At 40.5% G+C, this 12183-nt stretch overlaps 1 protein-coding gene across 2 annotated transcripts in view; it reads right to left on the bottom strand.

Annotated features, from left to right (window-relative positions):
- wwox (WW domain containing oxidoreductase) overlaps positions 1–8786 on the bottom strand; it is a 123327-nt gene extending 114541 nt beyond the window's left edge. For both annotated transcript variants that reach the window (XM_070907749.1, XM_070907750.1), the window contains exons 1-4: positions 8672–8786; positions 7696–7760; positions 7355–7412; positions 7049–7218 (exon numbers count right to left, since the gene is read on the bottom strand). In XM_070907749.1, coding sequence (XP_070763850.1) covers positions 7049–7218; positions 7355–7412; positions 7696–7760; positions 8672–8778 — 400 coding nt within the window. In that variant the 5' untranslated portion in view covers positions 8779–8786. The remainder of the gene's footprint in view (positions 1–7048; positions 7219–7354; positions 7413–7695; positions 7761–8671) is intronic.
- Positions 8787–12183: the final 3397 nt, after the last annotated feature.

Raw genomic sequence — 12183 nt, 5'->3', positions numbered from 1 at the left:
CCCATGTTGCCGGTAGAGGGGGCCGCAGTGAAATGAGTTCCTGGTCAGGTGTACAACAAAGAGAGCCTGTTTCAGCATTGTACGCTGATGGTGGAACATGACAAGGGGTCAGGCGGGGGTTTCTTTTGCTCTGCTAGATCGACAGACGCCATAAGCTGTTTTACAACACACACGAGGCCTGACTACTATGCCGGGCTGTGATAATCTTTCAGGTTCTTTAGTCTAATCGGACAACAACGTGGTAAAAACAGACGTATGAGAAGAAGAGCCTGAGCGTGGTCTGAACATTTTGAAAAAGCTGCGAGATGAAGGTAACACAACTCAGCCTGGTTAAAGCAGATGATGGTGCGCTTGTTCAATCTGAACATTCACAACGTAACAAAAATACAGTAAATGGCTCAGCTATTGTTGAAAATTTGTTTTACTGTAATGTATAAAATGCATAAAAAATTGTGTAAAATGTCCATTAAGCAGTGAATGCTCTTCATGGTACATTAGGATCCTGGCCCTACTGATATCCCCCAATAATGAGTGTGATTTAGTGATTTCACGCTTTGTTTGTCCTCCCTGGCCCGCCGCCCCTCTCTGGATCCCCCTCGTACACAGGTGTATTGGCTCAATGTAATGAGATCATTACCAGCCTCGTCAGTAAACGTGTTTATTTGGCAAACGGAGCTGCCTGCTCCTTCTCGCTCTTGATCTGCATCCAAAGAGGCATTTAACTAAAATAAGCTCCGTAGTACAATTGGGCAAACAGAAGTCAATTCAGATCATTACAAGACCTGTGGGCAAACATGTCGAGTTCCCACAACCCCCCTTCGACAAGAGCTGAATTTGTGCTCGGAAAAAAAACACAAGAGCAACACAGATCATGAACAGACTACACATCAGCCCTCACCCAATGACTTATATGGCGTTTCTAACTGTAATGTACAACATAAAAATATGTTGTGTGTTATATTTCTGAAGCAATTCATAAATGTGATAAATATGTGACTGTTAATTACACTGTTTATGTCTGTTTATCTCTGACTAGTTTCATTTGGTGCAGTCAACCTGATTTATGCATCAAAATTTGTTGGTTAGTTTGGTGTTTATTTGTAGCTTTATTGAGAATGATGCGGATCACAAGCAAGCTGCGCTGTCACTCCCTAAATTTTACCCCAAGATCATATGTTATCCCTGTCTAACTCTAAGGCTGTGTCCGAAATCCCTCCTTATTTACTATTTAGTGCTCTATATTTACTGTCAGCTATTTTATTTGAGTGTCATGAATCTGAGTGTGAAATGTATGCACCGTATAGTGCCCTCAAGCATCCCCACAACAGAACAAAAAAGGCATACTGTGTACTTTCTGCTATATCCCGGAATCCACAATAAACTATGGAAAAGACTTCCCAAATGGGGAAGTGATAACACAAGGAAAAAAGCTGTCAAATGCAGATAAGTGAGAAAATGTATTATGATAACTATGTGCACGAATACAGGCACACAATGACATGAAGAACACAAAAAAAGGCTTGGTTTCAAGCTTGCCGCTCTGCCTCATGCATCAAGAGGTCAACGCTGACGTGTCTCTAGAAATATAAATAAAAAGCAGGAAGTGACGTGATAAATTTGTCAAAACATAAAACACAAAAAAATAATGGGATGCTTACACTAACGGTGAAGAATATCGAGCACGTGATCCTGTAACATGACATTCAACACTTTTTTCATGCCATTGAGTGACTGTATTAGTGCACATATTTAGCATAATAAATGCATTTGAGGGCTCGACTTTTCTTTGTTACTTCCTGCTAACAATCACACATTTTATAGATGCAAATATTACAGTTGTGCGACTCTACACCTGTCAGTGATGACGCAAAATGATGATGCACTGTAAGTGTCCGAAATATCTATTTACAGCTCACTAGAGTAAACTACTGAGTGTCTTCTTCATAGAAAGCAGTGAAGGAGTGATTACAGTCGGACACAGTCTAACTCCTGACTCTCTAAGTGATGAGTGCAACTGTTCCTGCTGCTGCTGTGTATTTCTTGTCCCAAGAAGTGAGGAACGGCACAACCCCCCCCCCACACACACACACACACTCTTTCTGACTTTTTAAGATCCCCTCTAATTCCCTTCCATTAGTCCAAGAGGAGGGAGATGTCACCCCAAAAGTGGGATGTATGGTTAGTAATTACAGCCCAAGGTTGAGCTGTTCCAGGCGAGAGCACTGGAGTGGTTCTATTACCCCTCCCTGTCCCCTTCTGCCTCCTTCCTACCTTCCCCATTGCTGTCTCACCATCCATGCAGCCCTATCTAGTACCCACCCACCCCCCTTCTCTTCCCCTGACCCTCTGTGTCAACCTCCAACTCCCTACACAATCTCTCATCACGGCCTCACGTCGCATTGGTCACCCCTGCTCCTCCTGCTGCAGCCGGCCTTACCTGACTACTTCACACACACACACACACACACACACACACGCTAATAAACTTAATAAATAAACACACACCAACTCACACACATGTACAAAGATAAACACAGACCCCAGACGCCTGCTCATGCACACATATCTCCTGAGCATTGAGGGTATTTTCATCACTGTCATGAACCCCCCCATCAGGTAACTTTCATCCCCTCATCATCCGCAGACTGTAAACTCGATAGGTCTATAAACTACTTGACTACACACAATAACCCAGTAGCCTTTCATTTTATTTTACCTACAGCCTTTAAGCACATATATGTATCCCTTCCTCTCTCTCTATCCATTTCACTTCTATTATATTAGAGCTGTAATCATTATTGAACCCTTCTGGCCTCCAGCATAATACTCTTTGCATGTTACATCAGTTTGGATCTGCATAGAAAATTTCATCCAAGGTTAATAAAGTTAAATAATTTGACTAACCAACCATAACTGGTTCTCATTACGTAGCCAATAAACACATTCATCAGAGAGGACATGAAATGCCCATTGAAAAAAATAAAAAATAAAGCTCTCCTTCGATTTCCTCGGTGGCTCAATTCACAAGCTGACACAGAGGAGACAGCGCAGGACACGGGCCGGCCGCACCCCCAGCAGACACACACAAACACACAAAATACTATCAGACTTCTGAATATAAACACAGATGCAGTCTGGGTGTCATCTAAACCACACGCAGCCACTCAGAGGTGCTCAGAGACACACACACTGAGACACAGGCACCGCATGCCACCCTCACCAGGAACATCTTTTTATCCATCTAATTCCTCCCACTATGAATAATGCATTTCCCTCCTTACCGAGGCTCGGGTTTAACGCATCGCTGCGCGGGTCTTTAAGGAGGTCCTTATTCATAAACAGCAGTGCAGTAAATACCAGAGCTTTGCAGCCAATTTAATGGCAGTTATGCTTAACAAATCTGCCTCAATCTAATGATCAACCACAAAGCTAGGCTACGGGTTTAATCTGCGCACAGAGGCTCCCCCAGCTCTGCGACTCACTGAATATGCTTAGGGATCTCTCCATCCAGAGAGAGGAGAGCACCGGCCTGACACCTAATCCTCCCAACACAACACTGGGATCAACACAAACATAGAACAATGTTAGTCTTTCATGAATAAGAATAACATTCAAAGTCCTAAAACACTGCAGAGACGATGCATAGAGATACTGAACCATTATGAAGCGATCCGTTCCAAATCCTTGCCATTCCCTGTCTGGACTGCATGAGTCTTTTCTGCTTCTCATTCCAGCATTGACCCTGCACCTAAACAACAATACCATGTGGGATGTAGTGCATGCATTTAGATTGAGTAGAACTGCAGGTATTGCTCTGCAACAAGCCACTGCACAGAAGGGCCAGAGAAGTTAATAATATACAGAATAAATACTGCAAATATAGAATAATATAAGTAGTGAGAACATACAAACAAAACAGTTGTTGCTTTCTGTAAGTGTTTGCCTACAAATAGAAAAACAGTTGTTATTAAAAGTGAAATCATCCCTCAACATAGACATGTATGACACTGCACTGCAATAAAAATATCACATGGAGGATGGTTGTGCCTACCTGAACATTTTATTTGATTGATACAAAGGGTCAATATGTTATCCCTGACCGCTGCTCAACATACGTTATGCTGACAACATGGCACCTGCTGTAAGAGCCTGGGAGACTGACACTGCTCCCCAGGTAGGGCGACACATATATGTTGTTACACATGGGTCCCAAAAGACATGTCGCGGGGCAAAGATGACTGCATGTGCTAGGAGAGCACAATGCAAATATAGTCTTGCCTCAACAGAAACATAAAATGGAAAAATAAACAATACAAAATGTGAGATTTTGATTTTTAAACACAATGCTGTGCACTCATTTTACATGAAGAGAGAAGGTGTTTTGTCTCTGAACCCAGTGGGTGCCAGAGATACAACAACAATGGCCCTTTAAGGACAACTGTTCCATGGACCTCTGGCCAGTAAATAACCTGAGAGTTAGTTGATAGGAGGGGAATTAGAGCCAGAGCAGGAGTGTGTAATGGGGATGGATAGGAGGCTCAGGCCTGGGTCAAAGCCGCTTAGGAATCAATGCAGAGGTACAGGTGTACAACCACAGGTCTATAAAAGTAAGAAAACCTTTAAAGAGAAGGGGGACAGAGGGAGAGAAGGAGAAATAGGGGGGGGGGGGCAACTGCAATCATTCATTTCCATTATCACAATTAAAAACACCATTCAGGCTGGTACTGGTTTTTAATTTACAAAAGAAAGCAGAGAGAGGAAGACTAATGTTGTGAACCGAGCAGACCGCATTACCGTCTCGCCTCCCAGCACTTTTTTGCGATGGAGCTTCAAGGCTGGTCACAAAACCACACACTATGACATTTCATGCATAAATAAACTCATATAGGTGCTTTTCATGTTCATGTGCATTAAGAACTGAATCAAAGAGCTCAAATGTAAATTTGCTAATTAAATAATATCCCACCATTACTAATAAAAATGTCACATTTCCTGTGGAGGAAGTAACCACTGAAGAAAATGGAAATAGCCTTGACACTTGGATTAAAACACTATTGATGCCATTAAAATGCTAAGTGGGTCCAACCAATTGGCATAACCACATTTCACTCGTGGAATGTCAAAGGAGCACACGAGTAGTAGCAATTACTATTAGAATACAGTTAATTACGGGCGCTGCATATTTAATATGTGGTAGAGTAAAACAAAGGTTATGTTAATATGGGTTTATTAAGCATTCACACAGTATACAAATGTCTGTGTTGTAGCTATTTGATGCATTCTTTTGAGAAAAGCTGCTTTTTTTTTCCAGATGAACACATTTTCATTTGCTAAATACATCGCGACAAATCTTAAATGTGGATTATCTTTTTCATTATATAGTTTTTTTAACTAAGGCAAAAGCAGGCACATGTGAAGCAGTTAATATGAGAACATTTTAAAACCTGAACAGCAACCACATCATGGACCTGCTGTGCCCTCTTGTGGTGAAAACTTTTTTTTTTTTTTTGCTCTCCACCCTTAATCAAAAGGCCAAATAATTTTGTTTTATTTCAGAGTTCACAGTATTCCAGCAATCTTTTAGAGCTTCTTGGAGATAACATCTTGTGATTCTGACAGTGTGCTTTTACCTTTTTCCCTTCTCAAACGTCCTTTTAGATAATGATGGAGCTCTAGTGACAGAGAAGTCATTTAAGTCAGCACTCCTTATTGTAAAATTCAAACAGGCCTCGCTTAGATTTGATGTATATTTTGGGTCATTATTCTGCTGGAAAATGATGCATTCTCTTTTATGCAAATTCGGGCCACAAGGAATGGCTGTAGTTATTCCAGTGCAAGTCAAATAACTGAATTATTTCCATAGACTTTTAACCTATCATGCAGCCATCTCAACCACAAGTTTCAAGTTTGATTCATCTGTGCGCCTCCCTTTATACCTTTGGAAATGATATCCCTACTTTTTACTTTCTGTTTTATATGTTGGCTTGTGCTATTGTCATTATATGTATCCTGGGTCCAAACAATAATTTAATGTTTATCTGTTACATGATTGTGACTTATTGTCTAATTTCTGTAATGCATAAAAAAACATAGTAATCTGAGTTCAGTTCAGTTAAGAAGTTATTCTGAAACCTGCAGATTGCAGACTATATTAGACTATATTAATTTAGTCAGTATCTAGTGTTAAAAATAAAAATAAGTAAAAATAATTACAGTCGATAAGGAACATACTCTACATTTGTGGTTGTATAGTGTATGTTAATATTAATAGTACTGAACTGTTTATAGTGAAACAATTTTGAAATCACACATCATACAAGAATTTCTCGAGGACAATAACCTTCTGATTTGTATTATTTCTGTATGATGGAGCCTCATCAGGTCAGGAAGGCATTTAAGTTCACAAGCCTCTTTGTTCAGTGAAGGTCCCCAGGCTGCTGTAAATCTGTGTACTACAGCGCTGCTTTGCAGCATCTCGTAATACACACACAGCAATTACAGTGCTGTGACTTTCCTTGGGACAAAGAATTTGAATATAAAGACAATTAATGATTTTATGTTTATTTGATTTCCCTCATGCTGTCATTATCTATCCCGAACAAAGCAGCAAGTCTGAACAAATGGCCACTACTTGTGCTAATTTAAACTAAAGGAAAGAGGAAATACATTTGTTTCCAGACCATTATATAGTGAGCCATGCATTTGCTGGGTACAAATGGACACCATTCATTACAGTTAACAATGACATCCAATTCAGCCCAGCTAATGAACTTCAATACAATCATGTTCGGTATTAAGGAGTGATTTGTTGAGTCTAAGTGTATCATTTTGGAGGCTAATGTTGATGAATGCCTGGTTGGAGAGGGATGGGGACTTGCAGGGAGCAGAGACGCTCTTGTCAAGCATCCTTCTATTGCAGTGTGATACCACATCGCCACCTAGTGGCATCATTATGGAAACACATTTATTGCATACTAATGATTTCTAACATCGCTATAACAAAACATTATTGAATTGATAAATCAGATTAGGATTTTATGAAACTCACCAATGCCAGAGTTGCCTCCAGTAATGAGGACAACCTTGTCAGAGAGGTCCCGACCCTGCAGGATCTCTAGAGCAGCAGTATTTCCATCATACCGTTTTGGCTTCACCACCACATCCTCGACTGTAAAAGCCTGCCGCGGGTCAAAATATGTGGTCCGCTTGTTAATGTGACTGAAAATGACAGAGGAAATAGGACATTATAATAGAGACGTTGTCCCAGATTTACACGGCATATCCTGTGAGACAAAAACAAACTAATTTGTTTCATCTGTTAAGCAAACAGAGGTTCAATCATCAATCTACTCACTCAACATAAATCATCTGTCCTTTTTCATCAGTTTCTTGCTCCCAACCATACGGTAAATCTGTGGGAAAAGACAGACATCGTTTTTCTTTAACAGCCTGAATGCATAGGAACAAAATGAATACCACTGCCATTGGTGACAGTTGCATTAAAAATGATGTATGTAGCACTTTCACAAACAAAGTTACTGAAAACAAGAAACAAGGCATTTAACAAGGCAACAGTCAAATCCAAATGTTGTAAAAGTAAGGTTATAACACCATTAGAGAACATACAATACCATTTGAAACACACTCTCATATATGAGTGACCCTCAAGCAGATAGAAATACATATAAGACAAACCTCCAGCACAACGTTTTTTCTTTCCTGTCTTGGGGTGTTCCCACTGTGTCTTCATCTCGTCATGGCTGTTGGTACACAGAGACAAAGGAAAAGGAAGATTGGGAAAATTAGCCCTTTACTAAATGTATTCATGTATTTATCTATATGCTGGGGGCAGCACACATTGATCAGAATCAATGTGATGTTAATGTGCCAGATTTAGCCACGAGGCTCATTTTCATCTGCAGTCTCTTGGTCGGTGAAAATAAAAAGGCAGACAAAACCACATTAAATTACATATAGTATACAGGATAAATGACACGCAACCTTATAAAAGCTGTTATAGAAAAGGCATGCACAATCATAACAACAGCAGAGGAGACAAAACAAGGACACATACACATATTCATTAAATAATACAAATAGAGCCGGCACACCAGAAAGAGCAATATTAAACATCATCAAATAGGCCTATGGCATGCAAACAAACTTCCAATATGTCCAACACATCAATGAAAGACAATGCAAAGCAAATATGTTGGCACTGATGTTTCTCCAATTACCATTTTCTAGGTAAAGACCCACAGGTTGTCTTCTTCCTGTCCCATCACTGAGTGTTTTAGGATATCACATTTTCAGAAAGTAACTCTGTCATGAAGTTATGCCTCTCATTTCACAACCTCTGAGCTCCAGCACCGCATACTACTGCAACTAAAGTATGACTCGCGATACCACAGTCACAGACATTTCACACCAAATATCTTTACAGCACCAATTCGCGTAAAACCTACCGTAACGTGAGGTCTGTTGACTTTATAATTCACGCTATCAATTCATATATTAGAGCTTCTTTAAACTGGTTTAGCTAGCAAGTAGTGTTAGCCACAGACTGACAACACCGATATAGTCATTTGGTTGTGAAGAGGGCTAAAGCTAAACTCCTCAATACAGACATATAAGCGTTGACAGTAAACGTTACTAGAGGGATTCCACTTACTTTGCATAGTAGACCCATCCATCTTTCGTGGATCTCTCTTCCCACCCGGGAGGTAACTCGTCGTCACTATCTGTATCGTCCATACCTGCGTATTTTAGAGCTGCCATAACTCCAGTTTTCACGTAAACGATGGCGCTACAACACAAACCCAGTGAGGAATATCTGCTCAGAAGAATAAATGCAACTGTCAGAGGACAGAATTACCAACACAGCGTTCCCCGGCACTTCCGCAACAACACGGTGACGACAGCCGAGTTGCCTTTTGGGAAATTGAGGCTGACGAAGCGTGCGGCGGTTACCCCATCAAAGTCAATGGCCTATTTTGAGTAGGCCTTTCAAATATATTATTAATAATGAAGCCCATCTTCAAACCACACCTATATGTCTTATAGACTATTTTAATGTTACAGTACGGGACCCTCTAAATGACTCACATTAAAAAAAGTAATAATTGAAAAGTGAGACTGAAAATATGTTTTCACACAAAAAAGTTTCACATTTCCAATAACTGACTACAAGCTGTTGAAACATTTAGTCTAAGTTATTTATTTATTCCTATTACAATATTTTGGATTAACTTATTGACATGATTAAATTGGGAGATAAAAGTCACGGGCTTGTGGTTTGTGTGCATTTTCCACACCTGTCAGTTTGAGGACTGCCTGTGTGACCTCACACTGGCCTACACAGCTGCTCCCTTTCAGCTCATTCGCTCTTTTGCATGCAAAGGCAGCAGCAGCACTCCCTTGTTCCTGCTGCTTTACCTGCCTGTTGGCCTGCTTGGTTACCTGTTGCAGGTGTCCTGTCTGTCTGTTGAGTCTATGTTTCCAGATCTAACTACCAGTATAACACTTGTGCTATTGGCTGCCAATGAGTAGAGTAGAAAGAAGGGGAAGACTAGTCACTTCCCTATTAACCACTGGTCATATATCTTTTCTATGTGCTGGAAATATGATAATCTGAAAATGTGATAACCTGTATTCAAACTATGTTTTCATAGGCTTTTCTCATGGAAGAAAAGGGTGTATTAAAGGTGTAAATAATGAAATTAATGATGGCTGAATTCCATTTAGCTGCTTCGGTTTCAGGGTCCCATGATTGTGCATGCCGACTCACACTGTCATGGGACATATGGGACAAAGAAGCCATTATTAATGTTATTAGAAAACACCTGTGCTTTTCCTACTATGTGAAAAGGCCTATTAATTAATTCTTTCATATGTTTATACAAATATTTTTTGTATCTTTAGAGTTATGTGTGTGAGTAAATGTTGCATTGAAATGAACTGAGTTTCTTTTATTACTGTTACCTACTATTAATAACTCCTAACCAAAGCAATTGATAGCCATGACAGCTGACGTATGGTATCAAAATCTGGTGCCTTTTTGGAGTTTAGTGCGGTTGTAAAGCAGAAAGTTGCAGCAGTGAGGGCAACATGAGCAAATACAAAGAAGCTTTATCCAGTCTCTGCTTTACAGCTTGCTACTTGCCCACTCACAAATGATCAAGAGTGGCAGCATTGTTATGTACTCTGCACACTAGGCTACTTTCTTGAGTTCCACTTGTGCCACTCCTGTTTGCTAGTGTAGCGTAGCAGTTCTGTTATTACTGCGAAGGATAGCGAGAGTGGCCAGCATAGGAACCTCTCTCGCTTGATCTCTCGCTTCCAAGGAAACTTGAAATATGAGACACTGCCATGCCGTTCTGTATGCTGACTTTGAAGAGTCTGCTGACACTTGTTCAACCTGGAAACTGGTTTAGTATAATCAACTGCAAAGATGCTTGCTTTCATTTTTGCTCATTGCAAACAGACAGCGATTTCCTCCAGCTCCAGTTTGCCTTTCAGAGAATGGCGTATGAGCAGCCCTTGGCTACCCACTACCTCCCCAAAAATGTGGAGCAGCAGTCAAGTTGCTGATGCACTAAAGCATGAGAATCCTCTGTTATCTAGATGACCTCGTCATGATGGCACAGTCACAAGAATGTATGATGTTTGTGATAGTGCAAATGGTGCAGAGCTTAAGATGATGTGATTAACTGGAAAAACACTACATCTGGATGTAGAACTGAACTCTCTCACATTTCAGGCTAGGCTTTTGGAGCTTAAGTAGACAACCATTGCAGTGGAAATCTGAGACATGCAGACGGAAAAGCAAGTGATGGCTCTGGCTGTTATTCTGTTGCTCTACCTCAAGGCAGCTGCTCACCCAGTCATTGACAATGAGTTATGAGTGGCCTCAACATGAGGTACATACAGAGGTTTGTGTCTGGGCTTGGACTGAAAGAACCATGAGCACTGATGCATAAATGTCTCTCTAGTGTCAACTAGTCTCAACAGCTCTAGAAGGACCCCCACGTTTCAATGCAGGAAACACCATCTTGATGTTTAAAGACACATATCTTATTGAATATGGGAGATCTTTTTGATAATATAATAGGTGGGATGTGGGACAAGAGGTGCCCATCAACCCACTCGATATGGAAGTAGCGTAGCTAGGTCATGAATGATCTGTCTTCTCTCAAGGTCCCAAACAATCAAAATGACATTGCCAACATCACGTCCAGGTGCAGACTGCCAACAGACAACTGAATCCCCACAAACAAATCTGGACACCACTCAAAAGGGCATATGTGGACCTATTGTCATATATTTATATATGATATGGTTCTCCAGCCAAATAACGATCTACCCCTGGGGGATGTGTTTGCCCACGTGCCATCTGACAGGCGAAGCTAATATTTATTCTAGTACCTATTATAGCATGACAGTACACAGACATGATCTGAAAGCATCAACCTGGCCCTTCCCTCAGTTTTGAGGAGCCTCTGCCACAGGTGGACAGTTCAAAAGGCAGTCCACCTGTGACAGCCCCTCAAGGCTTTGATCCTGAATGGGACAGACTGGTGAGTCTGTTTGTCTCTTTTCATAGAGTAAATTCAATTACTGTCCACAAGTTCAGTCACTCTGCTGAAATTTCTGCTTGCCTGGGTCCTGTCACATTCGGTGTGTCCGACAGGGAGCTTTTTCACTGCGCCTGAGTCTGAAGCACATGGAAGATGTTGTTTGACAAAATAATCTCGACTCGTGGTCCACTTTCTAGATTTTTCTAACTTCATCAACTGATCAACAAAGTTTGCTCTGTTAAGATTTGTCTTTTGTCAAAACATCATTTCCACTGTCACTCAATGGGAGATGTTCTGTAATGCTATCAAAAAAGTTGCATTCTTTTTAAAGCAACCAGGTGTTGAAAGGTACTGTACTGTAACTGTACTTACTCAAGTACTGTACCTAAGTACAATTTTTAAGGTTGTACTTTACTTGAGTATTTCCATTTACATCCATCCAAGATTTTACGTACAAAACATATGATGATCTTAAAAAATATGCAACGCAATGTTACAGATTGAACTAAAAGTCTAAAAGTCATTCAAATTAGTTCCACCTCCATCAGCTATAACATTAATCAGTACTTTTACTTTGATACTTTAGTATAATTGGCTGTATTTTTAC

Source organism: Enoplosus armatus, chromosome 6 (genome assembly GCF_043641665.1).
Source record: "Enoplosus armatus isolate fEnoArm2 chromosome 6, fEnoArm2.hap1, whole genome shotgun sequence".
Classification (NCBI taxonomy): Eukaryota; Metazoa; Chordata; class Actinopteri; order Centrarchiformes; family Enoplosidae; genus Enoplosus; species Enoplosus armatus.
This window is presented reverse-complemented; position numbering and strand designations above follow the sequence as displayed.